Genomic DNA, 18,984 nt, shown 5'->3' with positions numbered 1-18,984 from the left:
TGTTTTTTAAGCTGATGAAATTCAGGCTCTGATCCTGTAGGAGATTTACACACCCTTCACTTCACATACTGAGCAGTTCAAATTTAACTGAACCATTTATATCAAGTAAAGTGATGCTTGTTGGTAAGTTTTAGCAAGATCCAGTCTCTAATTGTAAATACAACCTTAAGGTCTTACACTGTAGTGAAAGGTTTCAAACAGCACAAAAGCAACTCTGGAGTTGCTTACTTTGCTTTTTTTTTCTTTTTACTTACTTTTGTCTGATCATCAGCTTTAAATACATAGCAGATACTTCGCTGATTTGCTGCTCCATCCTTTATCAGACAAGCAAAATAGCTTGGATCGTGGCTGTTGTGAATCAGTTTGTGGACATGCTGTGGCTTGTATTCAAACAAACTTGAACAAATCAAAGGATCCCACTGCTGGATTTTCCCTGTGTCTGGTTCACATCGCAAACTTGCTGGTGAAACATAAAGTCGGATCTGGCTGACGCTAGGTTCTTCTTTGGAAGACTTTGTACTGAGCATCCGGATCTCTGCCACAATCCATGGCAGCATTGACATGGTGGTTAGGGAATGCACTGGCAGAGAACCAACAAGCTGGAGACTGAAACTTGCTGAGAAATCACTAGGTGTTTGACACTTTTTAACTTTGAATGTTATTGGCTCCATTTTACAGTCCTTTAGGGAACCTGGACTAATTCACCAATATTTCAGTTCCATGGAATGACGGTATCTGGACAGTTCCTTTGATTAAGGAACATAAGAGTTCTGAAAGGAAAAGAAATAGTTATGTAGGTGCTGGAACCCTATTAAAAATGCACTGTCAGTAACACAAATATTTAATAGCTTAACATCAGAAGAGACATACTGATCATCTACCATGACCTATCTAGCAAGTTTCTCCTACATTGGGCCTTACTGTTTCAGGTCCAATAAACATAACAGTACTAAATACATTGCTTGGAAAAAAGTCAGTCCTGATTTAAAAGTTGCTTTACAACCCTTGGTAAACCATCTAATGAGTAAACTCAAAAACGCACATTCTTTCTAGCCTGTTCTGTTTCATGGGCAGGCACATGTGGATCACACTGGCCCATTTCAATCCTATTATCACAGAAAGAACTCATCTGAGCTATTCTGACCTTCAAGACGGCTGAAGTCAGTTCTTGCTGAGACACCTTCACATTTGGGGGGGGGGGGGGGGGGGAATGTCACCTTTCTTGTTCATAGGTGGATGATTTTGAATTTGGCTACTAACATGGAATTATTTCCTTGGGTATAGTTTGCCAAGTGATCATGGGCTGTTACCAACCAGACTTTTGCATTAAGTAACACCCCAGAAATCATTGTCATCTGAGAAAACTAGCAGCAGTCAACTGCCTGATCGCTGATAAACCTGTCAGATCACAGAGATGAGCAACAAACCTCACAGCATCCCACTAAAAAACAGATGATGATTCACAATTCATGATTGCTTTTCAAGGCCTGTCAGCCAGCCAGGAATGCTTGATGTTTGCCACACTGATACTGTATCTTTATCATTTCTTAAAATATCAAATGGAACCAAGTTACATACAACCCTGTTATACCCAGCATCTACTACCACTACTGTTGCTACTTATTAGTAGTTTTAGTAACAAAATCCAGTAACTGCATTTAGCTATCAATTTGGTTTCGCAAAATAGCCTATGAAAACACATAGATGGGCACTTGTTATACTACCATGTTTTAACTCCTCATTAATTGAACCTGGTTTCAGCTGTTACATTATTCTGTGTGAGACTGATGAGAAGCTGACAGGCCTATAATTGCCTATGTTTAAATACCATGACACTAGTATACCCTCAGCCTTTGGAGAGTTTCCCATGAAAAGACCTATTAAAAACAACATGAGCAGTCCCAAGAACTCCTTACAAAACATTTTTAATTATATTTGAACAAGTATTTAATAAATGGCATCTGTTTACTGTGGCAACAGTATTTCTTGCCTTTGTTCATCTACAAACATGATTAAAAATAGCAGTATTTTTCTCATGAGTTTTCATTAAACTTTCTCCTTTATTTGTCCTTGTAAAAATATTTTCAAACTGAGTTCCTAACAGAGCTTCACCTTGTTGAAAATGAAAGGAAATTTTAGGATTTAAAAAAAAAAAAAACTTAAAAAGAAATTTCAAGATGGAAATTCATTTTAAACTAAACACGTGGGGAAAAATGTTTCTGCAACAACTGGCAAACTGTAAAAACAAGAGAACTGCAGAAACCACATATTTGGGTACATTTACTTTTTGGAACTTCTGCATCTTTTGACAAATGAACTCTGTGGCAACATTACCAGTTCCAAGGATGCCAAACTTAACAAGAGAATCGAACAGTGCAGGTTTTAAAGACACTGTTTGAAGAAATAATCATTAGAGGCAATTTTTTTAAAAGCCTTTTTATAAACCTCTGTGTGCGTGTGTGTGTGTGTCTGTGCGTGGGAGGTGTGGGAAAAAGGGCCATGAAAACACAGAATTTTTATGCCTCATTTCAATTATACTACAACTCTTTTTCAATTTTTTGTTTGTTTGTTTCACAAGCAAGCACGAAAACAACCATCTTTAAGATGAATATAAATGCATTGCATTGTATGGGGTAGCAGCTTCAGGAAGCATTTTTACACCTTATCAACACTGACTGCTAAACACAATTATCATAATTTTGCATCTGTCAGGAGTAAAAACAGTCTCTTTGACAAACTATTACAAGGGGTTTTTTCCTCCTTAACTGTAACAATGAAAAATAGTTCAGCAACTGCAGGGAAGATTGGATTCATTCGTAACTACAATGGTGTGTAGTCTGAAACACATAAAAATTGAGTTTTTAGCTTTTAGTGTTCTTGTCATTTAGTGGCATACATAATCATCTCAGGGTAAGAAAGCCTAAGAAAACTCCATTCTTAGTTGAAAACAGAACTGAGCTACTGCACCAATGATGGCCTATTAGCCACACACTTTTTGTAACCATATTTCTCAATTGTGTTTTCTCAGAACTCTTTTTTAAAAAAAATGCAATTAAATAAAATGCATGTAAAAATATAACAAAGTCACCCTCATTTAAATCGAATTTTCAAGGACAAGAAGTTTCATTTGGATTACCACTATCTACCGTGCTCTTTTACCCCAAACCTACAAGGCACTGCAGCTTCAAACAGGAATAAGTATCACAATATAATACATTATTTTGCATGCTAACTCTAAGGACTGAACAGTATATAAAAAAAACAGGTCGATACTCTGTCACACTTCAGCAAACACTGTACTGCTGGAAAGTATTTAATATAAATGCAAAGCTTCTTGGCATTCATCTGTTTTTAACAAAATAAACACCTTGCAAAGTCAACAGCATAAATACGCCAATGTCTGCATCTGTTACTTCTAAAGAATAACAGTTAATACTAAATCAAAACAGTTAACTAGAAGTCAGAATGCTAGGGGTTTTTCCTAACATTGAGAGAGGCTAAAAGTGCAGTTTCTCAGAGCACAAATTTAGCAGCATCAAAAGGTCTCCTTATCTAACCCGCATCGTTCTGCATGTTACCGTTCTGCATGTTTCGTCTCCCTTGTCCAGCCATTCTTTCTTTGTTTCCTCGTCCTGTCATTGTTATCTTAATTTGCATGCAAATCCCACCAGAAGTTATACCAATTTCATGCTGCCGGCATTAATGTCCTTTAAGTTTACACCAAGGACTAGGTTTTACTTCAAGACCATAAAGTATTTATGTACATGCTTAAATTAGACATAAAACAGTTCTGTTCATCTCCCTATTCCCAATGATAAAATTAAGCACATGTTATGGCCAAAGAGTGTTTGCGCTCTGAGCCTGTCCATGTCTGCCCTGACTCTGCCACTCAGAATTTTGGCACCTGCACACATCTCTGGTTGCCACCAATCAGTTCATCCCCTCTACAACTTGGCTCTGCAGGCACTGTATCCGTTTACCATCCATATTAGTACAGTAGGCTCAAACAAGCTTCCCCTTCCTCCCAAGTGTCTGACTAATTAACAGTTTCTTCAAAGCAAATGCTTATTTCACCTTTAACCCAAGAGAGAATAGAAAAGGCATAAAAATAAAGCTGCCCACTTGTTTCCTTCCACCTAAACTTTGATCTTCCCATGACAGCTCTAAGTCCCATTCAGCTCTGTTACTCTGGGCTGAGAGAAGACTGCCAGGCTTTGCTTCACACACAGGCTGAGTGTCTTCAATTCTTCTCCCAGTGCTCACGGACATAATTGGGACAGCTCCTCTTTCTCCCCTCCATCAGCATCTTCTGAAGGATCTACATTGCCCTTGCACTCAAAGCTGAGAAGAGCTTGAGTGGCACTCCTCAGCTAACAGCTTTGCTGCTGTCTGAGAAATGTTAATCTTCTCCAAACTGTATCTTCATGTTGCCACTGTTTAACCTGCTTTGATTTAGCTGTATTTGCTCCATCAGCATAAAAACAGCCAGGCAAACTGTAGCACATACAGTATTTACACAAACCACACTAATAAATCTAACCTCACCTTCTATACTAGTAAACACCAGACTGACTCACTAATGTGAAAGATACACATGGGAACATATGTGTGCTCTTTGTCCTCAACTTCTTTCACTGTGATCAACCCAGCCACTTCTCACAGGCGGGAAGCAACACTACACTCATAGTCCTGTTCTAGCAAAATCTGATACTGTGTTTAAAAAAATACATATACTGGGCTTTTGTTTACCCAAATTGAATTTAGTTGAATTCTCACTTTTTTATGTCACCAGAAACTACAAGGGATGCCTTCAGAGAGAAGTCAGGGTGATGGCAGGACAGCATGAAGGGGACACCTACAAAAATTAGTACTTCTGCCATTCTGGACCCCAGGTTCTCCCTGCATGAAGGTACATGCCTAAGCAGCTGTGCACCATGCAGGACAGCATTCCTCAAAACTCACCTTCTCTCAAGAGAGCAAAGACTTTATCATGAGGATGAGGTACAGGCTCTGGGTGCCATTCAGCTAGATGGGGCCAGGTCAGCTCTGAGATTAGGAAGGAGAATCTTGTCAGGTACAGAGAACAGACTGTGTTATTAACCTGGGAGGGTGGGGCACTGGAAATCAGGTTTTGACAGCTGGAGGAAAATCAGGCAGATTTGGGATGGACTCAAACTAATATAGAAAAAAAGACAAAGAAGGGAGAAGATTGTTCTAAACCAAATGAACACACACAAATAAAAAAAAAGCAGAAAGAGTGGTGAAGAGTTATCCTTCTTCTGTTGTTTCTTCTGGACTGGACTAAATTCAATACAGACATGTGGCCAAAAGTTTCAGACTCTTGTTCAGAACATAGGTAATTATTGACCTAAGCAATCCTTCACTCTCCTCCAGCTCTTCCCCTCGTTTGGTAGCAGTTGGAGTGCTGGGACCCACAGCAGAACTCACAAGTTTAGAAGACACGTCAAGCAAGGAAGCAGTCAGAGCTTCCACACATCAATGATTAAATGAGGAGTTTGACCTGTGAGTTGTTGAACAGAAAGACCCCACATCAGGCTGCTGACATGTCAGCAGGTTTTTTTCTGTAAATTGGTTTTCTTTCTCCCCTCCAAGAAGCTAAGCAAAACTTCTAACCATATAGCAAGGTCTTGTGAAAAACAGCTGGTCTTAAAGAGCACAAATTTGTTCAGCTCTTCCCTGCACAGCATTAGTGCTGAACCATGCCGACAAATGGAACCAGAGGCACTGGTACCGACTGCACTTCACTGCTGATTATTTTAGCAGAAGTATCATACTACTTAAGGATTATGAGGAGCCCTGGCCTGCAGCCAGAGCTCTGGAACGCAAGCCAGTACTAAATACCACTCCTCTCCCTCTCTGTCTGATCCCTGAATGAGATTTACATTGTCTTCACTCATACTGACAGATTTCTCTATCCACCTAGCAGGATATATAGAAAAACACAAATGAGAATATGTATTAGGTATGTCATGATATGGTCACTGCTGAGAAGTGGTCCTTTTATGTTTCCATCAATATGCATGAAACGACCCTCTTCTCTAGCATCACAACGCAGCATCCATTAGATCATTCTATGGGGCTGCTAGCTGCAAACTTTATCTTTCTTTTTTTTTTTTTGAGGCTTCAAACAACATTTTTGGGCTGTCTTCTACAGTTAAATAAGATTGTTTAGCTATCATACCACAGGTTGCTCTCAGTTTTCAAATAGTTTTAATTTAACTCAAACTGGCACTTGGAATCACAACACGCCCTTCTGTTGCAAGGATGTTCTTTTTATCTCATAGTTACTTATTATCTGCTGTTTCCTTCTGGAGCTACGGCTTGCTGTGGGCAACAGCACGTGGAAGTCCAAAAGTCAATTTGCCTCAGAAATTATTTTTAATTTCCGTTCTTTTTTCATATACATGCATTCAATGCTGACTTTTAAAAGATTCTTTTCAATGCCGTCAGCAGCTTCAGATATGGCCCTGAATAATGTTCCACCATGTACTTGGAGCAAAAAATTGGTTTTGTGGTAATAACCACACCTAAAATATTTACCGATAGAGCCAGCATTTACATCACTCCTCAAACAGGTTAAAAAATTTAAATAGACTATTAATAAAAAAAAATATTTCAGTGAAATGGTAATATGTTCTTGATTATAAACATACAAGTTTATAATCAACTATCAGATGAAGAAAGTAGCTCACTGTTCCTGCCCTTGACACCTGTTGCTATTTCCTTAGTAGAGTCCACAGAAATGAATATGCTGATGATTGAGGTCTTCTGAGTCAGCCTCATTCGTACCTGAACAAAATATTGGGCTGTTCTACCACCACAATGCACTAAAAAAAAAAAAAAAATCTTTGTAAAAGAAAGCTTGCTAGGTAAATTACATTCTGAATGCCATTCCTTTTTATTCAATTGCATATCCACAGCCAAAACACTTGCACCCAACTTTTCAGTTAACCAAATTATAAAGTGAAAAAAGTGCTAAGTCATCTATGTATCATTGAATGTGTTTCACATTCCTTCCAGCCTGTCATTTTTCTCACCTGCAAGCATTTCTACTTTTGCATATTACCTATGACTTTCAGCATTTCTATAAAATGAGCTGTGATGAATTTCTATTTCGGCAGTTACAAGTGTTAAAAGTATAATCATATTCCTCAGCTCAGAGGTAACTGCAATTCAGGAGATGTATATTTTTACTAATTTTGACCCACGATGTTCCATTCAATCTCTGGGCTTAACGGCAGGCACAAATCCCTCCATCTGCACTACTAAAGGTTCCTACCGCAGATCTGCCATATTAGCCTCTCTCCCAAATACAACACAGCATACAAAGGTCTCAATCTTTTCAAACTGCACTATAAATAACCACATTTGTTTCATACCTCTCATGAACGTGGTTTCAAGAGCTCGTTCCCTTGTTAATTTAGTACACGAATTTAAAGGGCCATAAAACCACTGCACCAGTGTGGGGGAATTTTAAGGCTAAACTCAACTGTGCTGCTGTAGGAAAGATTAGTTTTACCCCCATGGGATGAGTCGCTGTGTTGCTCTAAGAAGCAGCAGGTTCTGGGAGGAGTTACACCGAGAGATTTTGCATTGATGGGTGAGGAAGGTGCAGGCGAGAGTGAGAAAAAGAACTAAAAGCAGGCCGTGGCACATCAGGTCAGTCGCAGATTAAATTCAAGCAGGTCTTCTGGTTATTCGGACGAGAGGCCAGCTCTCCCAGGACCCTGCGAGCTGAGAAGCGCGGCACCGGCGCCCCGCCGCCCCCGCCGCGCTCCCGACCGGCCGCCCCGTCCCGTCCCGTCCCCTCCCGCCGCCCCGCAGAAATGCTGTCGCCTGAGCAAGTGCCGCCACTTCACCGGGGGCTCCGTTACGACCGACGGCGCGACCGCGCCGCGAGAGGCGGCAGGGCGGCAGCCCGCCCTACCCACGCCGCGGGCAGGGAGCGGGGCCCCGGGCCGGAGCCGCCAGCCGCCTCCTCTCGGCCGGTCGGAGCTTCTGCCACCTCCGAGTCCGGGTACGGCGCACGGACCAGCCCCGCCAGCCCGCAGCCGCCCCCCGTGGCGGGGCGCCTAATTTCTCGCCTCAACTCTTTCACTTCCTCCGGGCTAAGAGCCGCTCTTCCTCCTTCCCCCCTCCCTCCAAAAACGCCGCTCGACCCCGCCAGCGCCGCTGCCCCGGGGCCGGCCCGCAGCGGGGGCACGGCGGCCCCCACAGCGGCCCGCGGCCGCCCCCCGCCAGGCCTGGAGCTGGAGCTGACCGGCCGCCGCCGCCACCGCTTACCGCCGCCTCTCCGCCGCAGGATGTGCTCGCTGCAAGGAAGTGCCTTCGGCGGGCAGCGGCCACGGGCTGTCAGGCGCCGCCGGCCCTCCTCCCGCTGAGGGGAGAGGGGCAGAGAGCCGCTAACGGACGCCGGGCCGGGGGAGGGGAGGCCACACCAGCGCCTTAGGGCACCGGCGGGCGCCCCGGCTGGGCCGGGCCGGGCTGGGCCAGGCGAGCGGGCTGCTCGCCGCCTCTTGTTGCTGTCCGCCCCGATCAGGACGGGCCGCCCCGTCCCGTCCCGTCCCGTCCCGCCCCGCCCCGCCCCGCCCCTACCTGCCGGCGGTCCGGGCGGGAGGCCGGGCCGTACACGCGGCGGCTGCCGCCGGCCGCCTCCCTCCTCCCGCCTCAGCCAGCGCGGGCAAAAATAGCAGCAGGCGGCGGGTCCCCGGCCCGGCGGGGGGCGGAGAGGGACAGGCGCCCGCCAGAGGTGGCCGGCGGCGGGCAGCCGGCGACAGGCGGGCGCTCGTGTCGCGACAGCGGGCAGCTGAGGCCGCTTCCGCCGGCCCGGGTCGTCCCACTCGAGGAGCGTTTCGGCGGCGCTGTCCCGTGTGTCTGCCACGAGCTCTCCTTTGCCGCAGAAGGCAGGCACGTCGTTGGCGCCTCGCCGTAGTGAGCCCGGGTGGACCGCGAGGTTCGCTGTACTTGGGGGTGCAGGAGGTAAGGCGGGAACCACTTCCAAAGGGAAGTTTGCTCACAGAACTGGAACGAGCCCAGCAGCTGGAAGCTGAAGCGGTCAAGTCCCCCCTCGGGTCTGGGCCCAGCTCTGGCCGTGGGGCGGCCTTCTGCGGGCTCGCCTTCTGCAAATTGCCTTCAGCCTTCCTCCCACTTCTGCCATGCACGAGAAGCCACACATCCATATACATATATAAAGTCACTGTAAGGGTTGGCACTAGTCGGTATTTCAGTTGCCAGAGAGGTTAAGGAATGAATGGATCCGGAGACTTAATTACACTCCTCTGCAAGTGCTCTTTCCAGATGGTGAAGGCAGCCTACATTCCCATTCTGCGAACCACTTTTGCACTCAATTAATTTCAAGTTGTCCTGGCAGTAAGACCACTGATTTACTTGCTTTTAAGCCTGTGCAGATTTGTAGAATCAGAGCTTTCTCAAGGAAATTTGCTCTGCTGCTGCACGTGTGCTATGCCGTGAGGGAAAGAGTCAAGTAAGCTGTCAGATGCAAGCACAATGTTGCCCCAGATTATGAAAAACAAGTCATATTTTGGTAGGTAAGCACATCCCCTACTTGCAAAGTGTATGGTGGTTATATCTACGTGGCTTTTGCTTGCTAGGTGTACTTTCATAGGATCATTGATAGGTGAATCAAAGTATGAAAGCAGCAATTCCCTCCAAGCACTTCTTCCCAATCTGTACTCAGTTCATGGTTTGCTGCTTCTCCTTCAGACATGGGAATAGGTAGGAGTGCCTCTTGTTTTTTGGTGATGTATTTTACATTCCTTGGGAATAGGACTGCCACCTCTTTGCAAAAAGTGCCCTTCTTACATTTTAAACCGACACAGCTAAAGACAATGCTCTTACTCCAGGTATCACCTGCCAACCTCAGTATCTGAGACAAGTGTGTCCTTTTGCTCGTTTTAAGCCTGCTGCCTGAGCATCGCATGCCTCTGGTAACCATGTTCTAGAAGATGGTGAACTGCAATCCCCACCCAGACAGCTCCAGCACTTCAGCCGATGCTCATGGATTCCCAAATTACCAACCAATGATCTTAGGAAGACATTTTTTACTGCTTCACTGTTGCCTTTCAGAAGGTGATAATGAAACAGATAAGAATCCTACAAGACTATTTCTTGCTGCTTGGAAAATCCTTGAACAACAACAGAAGTCAATACTAGAGCATCAAAAATACAAATCCTTTCTTCCTTCTCCTCACTGATGGCTGGGAAAGAAATCAGACTCTGCTTGAACTCATTCATGGGGCCTTCTATTATTTTTCCTGTTATCTCTGGCTCATGTTTTAACTCTTTGCCTAGAAGAGTTTTTTGTCAAATTACTCATGTTCTGGTACAATATTTTCTAAGAAAAGTGAAATGTGCTGGATAAGAACTACACTTATATTGGTTTAATAGTTCCATTTGCTCTAATTTTGAAAAAAGTCCCCTTTTTTCATTCAAGTAGACATAAAATATTTCCTTACAGTTAATAGGAAACAAAAAGAAACCTGAAGTGTTTATATTTGGCAAACACCTTGAAAAACTATTCAGGAACAGTCACTCATCTGTTTAATCCAGCCAGATTCTATAATGCTTATTGGTAAGGTGTGGTAAAAATACAGTATCTGAGTGCCTCAAAAAGGAAATTTTAGTATCACATTTGCAAAATTTTGTGATAATTTTATTTTAGAATATTTTGCTTTTTTATTAAAACTATCAAAAAAATCCAAGTAATAAAAATACAAGATCTGTCAATGGTTTTAGACGGTATTAGTCTGATGTCTGTCACCAGCTCAACAACAGGTGAAAATGTCATTAAGAACAACATATTACTAATGAGATAGAGTGGAGTGTAGGGGTCGGCGTTCGGAAGATCTCGCGTTGTCACGGAAAGTTAGAGGGTTAGTCGCAGCCTTGTGATGTACCTGTAACCCCACCTCCCCTTGTTAGTATAAAAAGAATTAACTGCGCAATAAAAGCCGGAAGTTGGCGCTCACACTGTGTGTGTTATCTGTCTCTTTCCCTGGTCCGGGCCGACCAGTGATCTAATCGTGGCACCTTGATATGTAGCGAATGCTACAGTGGAGAAACGCACAGGTCACTATAAGCATGTGGAGCAAACTCCACCATGTTCAGCAGTGTACATATAAGTGACCATTCATTTCAGTGCTGGTAATACAGACTTAAAACACTGCTATGGCAGAAATCAAATTGTTTGCAGAGAAGGTTTAGGAACAATGCACAAGAAAGCATTTAAAGCTGTATCAGATGAAACAGAGCATTTAGGTATGAACACCCTTTGGTGTGACTGGTGATAACAAGAGAAAAAACTCTCACGGGACAAAAGAGTGCTTCTGAATAGCCATGCGGTAAAGCTGCAACTGTTCTTTATGGTCTGTCCTTGCAGTAGAAAGGTATTTTAATGTTACGTAGCTCATGAACTGCATAACGTGATGCAGAAATGTAGAAGATGGGACTGTGTGTAACGTCACCTTCTCTTCTGGTTTTAGCACCTATCAGGTCTGCAAGATGTGTTCCCCCATCTTTATGATTCAACATCCACACTTTCCAGAAGATAGGTATTTAGGTGCTTTATTTGAAGAACAAAAAGGTCACTTTGTCTTTTATGTCAGTTATTCAGGATGCAGGAAGACCAGTTTGTTTTCTACTGGGCCTGAGAGCTTTTGGCCTGCCTCCCATCAAATTTACCTAATCATCAGCCTCCAGGCTACATTGGACAGCATTCCTTCTCTCTGCTTCCTGATGAAACTGTTACTTACATAGGAGGGAAGAAGAAAGGTTCATTTGTGAGAACAAGAAGAGAACCAGAACAGGGGTCATATGTTCCAGTCCCCAAAAAGTAAACACTTCCATGTGTTCCAGGGGCTGGAATCCCTGTATTCAGGTGAAAGTCCCGAGCACCAGACTTCCTAATAATTTTTGATTTTCTGAACAGTAAATCTCTGTTCTTTTTTCCTTCACAGGCTAGTTTATCTTTACAGTAGCCTACTAACTGAAACATACTACCATCACATTAACTTCTTCAGACTGAGGAGGAAAAACAGCCTGGGCTTTCCACATCCTGCAAACATGATGTATAAAAGAACACCAGTTTAACCATTATCTCTTTGTCCAGTCACACTTTAAAAAAACGCGAAGCCAACCCCACCACTGCCTTTTGTACAGAACCTGAATATACAGGTTTGTATGAGGCATGCTATAAGAACATGCAGGCAGTGAAGCCTCTCTTGTAGGCTAAGGAGGAGGAGCATCCACTCACTTGATCCCAGTTGTGGCAGGATCATAGGTCAGTACAAATTCACGCTGAATGTGCCTGGCCATGGGTGAGGGCTGAAACTGGGGCTGCTGTGACTGTGGATTCACCCCTTGAAGTACCACAAGGCAAACAGGAAGGTTTAAGTTTCCACTCATGATGCTTTCAGAGTTCAAGTTGCTCCATAGTCGGGCGGCAGTTGAGCAGTAACATTTTGGATTATGAATTTGAATATGGGCACCTACATTGTGCTTCAGTTGCATTATAAGTCTCTGTGCTCTTCCCTCCAGATTACCCATAATGATAAATTTATATTGCTATTATATAAAACAGTCTTAAGTCTTTATTTGTGATTTGTTTCATGTAAATCTGTTTAGTACCTTATTAAGGGCATGATGCTAACTGTTTCACAGTCCTTTGACTTAACTGAGCTCTGGATGAAGTACTACATTCTTATCCAATGACACTGTATCTCCAGATGCTATTTATATACAGTTCCAGACATTTCATAAACAAAATTTGAATGATAACTGTTATTATAGCACATTTGCCTACTTCATATATATAGGAATGCATGCCAGTGACATTAGTTAGTGATTATCTTCGTAGACAAGAGGCTTTCTGTTATCACTGATCATGAGTAAAGAATCAAGAAAGAGTTGAGCTACTGTTACAGATCCTGCCTGCTGCTGTCTCTGCGTTTTTGCGCATTTCAGATGTCATGATTAATCCTCCCTCCCCTTCATTCCCATAAATACATTTAAAAATGATTTGCCAGTGATTGTGTGAGTACTTTAAGCTCTTTCTTTTGTTTGGAAGCTGCTGTTGCTATGCCATCATTTATATTACATTTTATTTAGGTGGATGTTAGGATATGATTGGACAGTTTAATAGGCTCATCCCATTACGCACAGTGTTCTGATGGTACATGACCTCATTTCTGTTACCTGGCAATTGCTATACAAAAGAGAAATGTTGGCTTCCACTTGGAAGCTGAGCAGAAATACCACCCTTGATGAAATTTGTGTGCTTATATAGTGCAAAGAAATACTGTGAAGGAAAGCAATTCAGCTTAGTTTAATTACCTTTGATTACTTTTGTACTTATTGGCAGAGAACAGTTTTGTTGGTGATTATTTTTATTTACAATTAATTTTTAGATTTTTAGATTTATGTATGGCATCCCGGTGCCTTCAGCCACAGAATCCTGTAAGTCCCCAATCTTGTAAAGACTTATGCTGGTGCTTAACAAATGTTAATTTAATATCATTTTAATGTTGCTATTCACAGTGACTGTTAACAAGGATATAAGGTTTGCTTATTGTTGGTGTGTCAAAATAAAACCCACAACCACTGGAACTCTGAAAATCAATAGCGAGCAGGAAACTTCATATACAGAAACTTTGCAGGTGAATTAGTTACAGATTTAAGTACATACTTGTACAATATTAAAATAATTGCTTATATATTAAATATTCTTTTACAGTGAATTCCAGTTATCCTTGTATGATTTGTTGTTGTATAGCAAAAGTTTCAAATAAATCCTTCTGCAACTCAAGTACAATACTTGTTTTTCCATAATATGCTGTGGACTAAGGTCACAGCCTATAAGGAAGATGAAATGTATTTACTTCCTTCTAGCCAAACTGTTTCACAAAGTTTACTGAAAAAAATAAAATTCAGGGGTGGATTTAAGTTGTGACTAGTAAACAAACTAATAACCTTCAAGCGAAGTCTACATTTTGGTTTTTTTTGGCAGAGTTTTTAGTACTATCTTAATTCCTTCTCGCTATAGAGGCATTTCATCTCTAGTCTCATAGGCATGATTGCCTATAGGATCAAATGTTTACAACTTTCATTAGAATTATTTGTATTCATCTGTTATATAAGACAGGCTCATTTTACATGGTTTTGGTAACTTAGGGATGTGTCTTTCTCTAGGACTAGCCAGGGATTCCCTTACACTTGAGTTCAGTCTGGGCTGCAAACATTCTTTATTCTAGTCATGGCAATTCCCATTTCTGGATAAAATATTAGTGCCTCTGCTCCCAGGTCAAGGCTGGTTATTCACAAATTACATTTGTCTGTTTCTTTAATGTCTGTCATGGGACTAATCATCTCTAAATTGGCTTCATTATCTTACACAACACTTTGATGGAGGAATTAGACCAGCTGTGAAGCAGCTGTAGTTTAACACCCATTCCAACTCGCAATACTAACTTCTCTCTTTGGTATACTCTTACTGCCTTTGTTTCAGTTCTTTATTTCAGTTCTAGATCCTCTTTCTCTGATGCAAGACAAGGTTAGTAAAGACTCTAGCAGCAACAAGTTTCATCTTGTAATTCTGTAGTTTGTCGTAATAGTTCAATCAGCTTGATAAACCACTGTGGGGTGTTTTTTTTTGTTCCCCCCACCCTAAGTTGTGAACTTCTTTTTGGAACAGAGCAGGGAATCGAGCAAGTAAATTCCTTGTCCCTGGGAAGACAGAATTATACAGATTGGGTCATTATCTTGACCGTATCTGTACTGTTTCTGAGGATGCTCTAAAACCATCTTAAGGATGTCTCAGTATATGTCAGCTCGTTGCTGGCCCCACTGCCAGACTTCTAAGCCACCTGCAGAGTTCTCCAAGTGCATCCACTTGGTGTACAGCATGCAATCTCTCATAGGCCTTTGTGGGATGGCTATAAAGGCCCTTCTGTCTTGCCTTACACCATATTCATCTGCTCCCTAAGACCTTCTGTATAGCCCAAAAAAGGGGGTTCTCAGCCTGATGACAATAAATCACAGTCTTGCTGTACCAGTACCTGGTAGAGGTAACCAGTTTAGGGTATCAGGTGGAAGATGAGAGAGGGATGAGGAGGTTCCCTCTAAAGGTCTGAACAAGGAGAATGGTGAAGACAGTGACAATAGGGGCAGCAACATCATCATGACCGTGCTATCAGCATGTTAGCAGAACCAGCCAGGTGGCCACCCATCCACCCCAGCACTACCAGGGACTGCCTGCTCCTAGGAGAGATGACATCCCTAGGAGATCTCCAGGCAGGACAGAAGTAGTAATTAATGCATGTAGATGATCCACAAAAAATGGCAACAGCTCAGCAGAAACCCAGCCTGTCACAGGAACCTGGGGGAGAGACCAGGCCATCCGGTTGTCCTTAGCATCCCTCAGGAGTGAAGCACCTTGACAGACTCTGGCCAAGGCTGAACACAGATGGCTTTCCTAGAGAGAGGAAATACTAGCAAAATCCAGATCCAGGCTTGGCATGTAGAGGCAGATGTAAAATAAACATGCCTCTAGCATGTGGAGATGTTCAAATAAATACAGAAAACAAAAAAAAAAATCCAGGACCTGTAATCCTACTGTCTTAAGACCTTCCCCATGAATTCAGTAAAGCAATCTTTACCTTATTCTGTAACAAAAGAAGTGCGAGACCTCCCATGCTACAAATGAAAAGAATCATGGGATGGTTTGGGTTGGAAGGGACCTTTTAAAGATCATCTAGTCCAACACCCCTGCAATGAGCAGGGACATCTTTCACTAGACCAGGTTGCTCAAAGCCCCGTCCAACCTGAACTTGAACACTTCCAGGGATGGGGCATCTACAACTTCGCTGGGCAAATTGTTCCAGTATCTCACCACCCTCATGACAAAAAATTTCTTTCTTATATCCAATCTAAATCTACCTTCTTTCAGTTTAAAACTGTTACCCCTTGTCCTATCGCTACAGGCCCTGGTAAAAAGTGTCTTTCTGTCTTTCTTATAAGCTCCCTTTACACATTGAAAGGCTGCAATGAAGCGTCCCCAGAGCCCTCTCTTCTCCAGGCTAAACAACCCCAACTATCTCAGCCTTTCCTCACAGAAGAGGTGTTCCAGCCCTCTGATCATTTTCATGGCCCTCCTCTGGACCTGCTCTAACAGGTCCATCTCTGTCTTGTGTTGGGGACCTTAGAGTTGGATGCAGTACTCCAAGTGGGGTCTCAGAAGAGCAGAGTGGAGGGGGAGAATCACCTCCCCTGATGAAGCCCAGGGCTGCAGGCTTGTATAGATCCACAAAGCTCCCCCTGCCCTGGGTATAGCTCATCAGCACCCAAACTGAAGGCACTAGCCCAGCCTGCCTCCTGCCAAACCGTTCCTCTGTCTGTGCTCTCCATCTTGGGGCCCCACACACCTGGGGATCTCACCAGCTGAGTCACACAGGTGGCCCAGCCAGCTGCACTGCATCCATCCACACGGCAGTTTAAGGTCAAATAAACCAGGGCCACAGGTGGAGGCTGCACAGTCCACCCCATGTGCCACAGGTTTGTAGCACCACTTGTTTTCTGCCTGCTTAGGCTCCTGAGGGAGTGTTCTACATTTATCATGTGTACTACAGCTCTCGCTTCAGCATTTTTCTTTCAAGAAGCTTTTGCCTTTGGCATGCTGGAAGATGATGCACACCCCAGCATGGTATGCACCCTACTGCTATATCTTCTAGCAAAGGTGCTGCTGTTGGGTGGCCTGTCTTAATCTTGACCCGCAGTCCACAGTGATCACGCAGAGGCTGGACACCGCAAACAAGTCAGTCTTGGAAGCACTGACCAACATCATCTAACAGGGCAGCGAGCAGTCTGGGTTGGGAGCTTGTGAAAAGCCACTTGCTTTGAAGCACAGGCTGCAATGCTGGGCAGGAAACCATTGTTTTGCAAGGATGGCCTGTGGTTAAGTCACAAGCCACATGTTCAACTCTACCAAGAGGGAAATTCAGGTATAGACCCAACATTCACCCTTCCACTTCTCACAGAGCCAGTACCTTAAAATAAGGCCCCTTACTCTGTTCTGGGGACCATGCACCTGTGTCTCCCCCTCCTCGCCCCAGTCTGACATTGGGCTAGAGACAGGCATGGATATTCAGTAGTGTATGTGCCAGGCCGGTAGTGACGGACTGGTACCAGGTTGCAGTAGATGATTACCCAGAAGCGAAAAGGCCCAATGCCACCAGATAAAAAGTGCTACTCCTTGGAAGAGCCAATTGCACCTGCATGCTGGCTGAAACAAATCATAGCTGAACACGAATGCATGCATCCCTCCTATCATGATGCAGAGAAATTTCTTGAGCTTTCCAGGAGGTTCTTTCCCAGTACCCAGCTGCACAACTGGTGCAATCCTCAAGTTGTATAGAGAACCTGACTCCTGGGAGGATAATAAAGCTTTAAAGTTTTGCAGTTATAAGAAGTATGTAGCTATGACTGTGAATGTAAGTCATAATTTACAGTTACCAAACCAGATTCCATTTCCCCTGCAAACTTCATCCTTCTACTTATTCTGCCACAACTGATGGTGCAGCTGAACATGACACCCTACATCAACTGTTATCCTGCAGACCCAAAAAGACAGCGCTCCTTTGAGGGAGGATGTTCCACATAGAAAGGCTCTTACCCGGAATGGCAGAGGGAACAAATTAAGGTCAAATTACGAGAATCAGGTGCCCCAATCTTCCATTCTGCTTCTCATCCTCCTGCTCTTTTCTTTTAATCAATGTATAAAAGACAGAGCAATAGCACATGGGAGCTATTTCCTTTCAGCTTTGTTCTTCTACTTGAGTACAGGAGTACACAATCTCCAGAAGCTATCTCAATTTAATCTTCCCCCTTACGTTCTTCTTTTCACATCTCCCTGCTGCCTCTTCATAAATGAAGGAAAGCACGACCTCATGTGCTGAGGGGCAGGGAAAGAAGAAAAGAGGAACCTTTGCAATAGCACAGTTAGGGAGCAGTGGGTAAGGTTCCTGCTTAATTTCTTTTCTCAGCTGTTGCCACACTGAAACTTATCACAGAAACCTCGGAGACCCAGGTGCATGCTTTTTTCTGTCATGTGTTGGCACCATTTCATACTCCAGTCTCACAGACTTGTACCACACACCTATTATTCCAGGTCTTGGGCAGCTGAGGACTTCCTCAGGTACTGAGGGAGCAGAGGAAATGGAGCAAAGGAACATCTACTATTGAGAAGTACTTCAGATTTGGACTATATCAAAGGCTAAAGTTGTCATTTTAATTCCTTAATAATAGATCCTTGTTTTCATGCCTCCCTCTTATAGGTGGTCTTAAAATCCCTCCCCATCTCAGTTCTAGACGATAAGGCATGAGTTGGACTTCAAACTCTCAAAATACTTCCAGGGACAAAAATAAGATGGCAAACCCCAAAATTTTAAAAGACTGGTAATGTTGCCTTCAGATTTCATGAACAGAAAGTTTCTTTAATCAGAATTAATAGCAGAATTAATGGCAGATTAATAGACTTTTCTGCCACAAGGTCACGTGGAAAGGGACTGGTGATCAATCTGTCCCAGTGTCTTAAGAAGTTCTACCTTCTTTTTGAGAATCAGTTCAGATTTACAACATGCCAAATGCACTGTTTCAGCACACTTAACATGCATGAAAAAAGTCTAAAATACTATATATTTTAAGCCTTTAATTTGTCCTTAGCTTTTATTTTCAGAAGGAAAGGACAGTGGGAGTTGATACGTGTAGAAATTTCATGCAATGTGACAAAGCTGACTGCACTGAAGTCAATATTGAGATTCCCTTTACAGTTATTACTACATTCAGTAGCTCCTAGGGTCCTATTTAGGAGTAGGGACTGCTCCAAATAAAGGCACCAAATAAACATGTATCAATAAAGACCTGTCTTATCTTTGGTTTAGTATAAGAGAAATG

General features: G+C 43.2%; 1 protein-coding gene across 6 annotated transcripts in view; it reads right to left on the bottom strand.

The window, feature by feature from the left end:
• The window catches only part of TBC1D1 (TBC1 domain family member 1), a 120,493-nt gene extending 111,776 nt beyond the window's left edge, over window positions 1-8,717 (bottom strand). For 3 of the 6 annotated variants that reach the window (XM_075024305.1, XM_075024338.1, XM_075024332.1), the window contains exons 1-2: window positions 8,305-8,544; window positions 255-770 (exon numbers count right to left, since the gene is read on the bottom strand). In XM_075024305.1, coding sequence (XP_074880406.1) covers window positions 255-671 — 417 coding nt within the window. In that variant the 5' untranslated portion in view covers window positions 672-770; window positions 8,305-8,544. Of the gene's footprint in view, window positions 1-254; window positions 771-3,578; window positions 3,840-4,962; window positions 5,281-8,304; window positions 8,545-8,616 lie in introns of those variants that run through there. The other 3 variants (XM_075024325.1, XM_075024317.1, XM_075024311.1) reach the window with 3 other exon arrangements.
• Window positions 8,718-18,984: the final 10,267 nt, after the last annotated feature.

The sequence above is a fragment of the Buteo buteo genome, chromosome 1 (assembly GCF_964188355.1).
Source record: "Buteo buteo chromosome 1, bButBut1.hap1.1, whole genome shotgun sequence".
Taxonomy (NCBI): domain Eukaryota; kingdom Metazoa; phylum Chordata; class Aves; order Accipitriformes; family Accipitridae; genus Buteo; species Buteo buteo.
The sequence above is the reverse complement of the archived record's forward strand: the minus strand, read 5'-3'. Positions and strand labels throughout refer to the sequence as shown.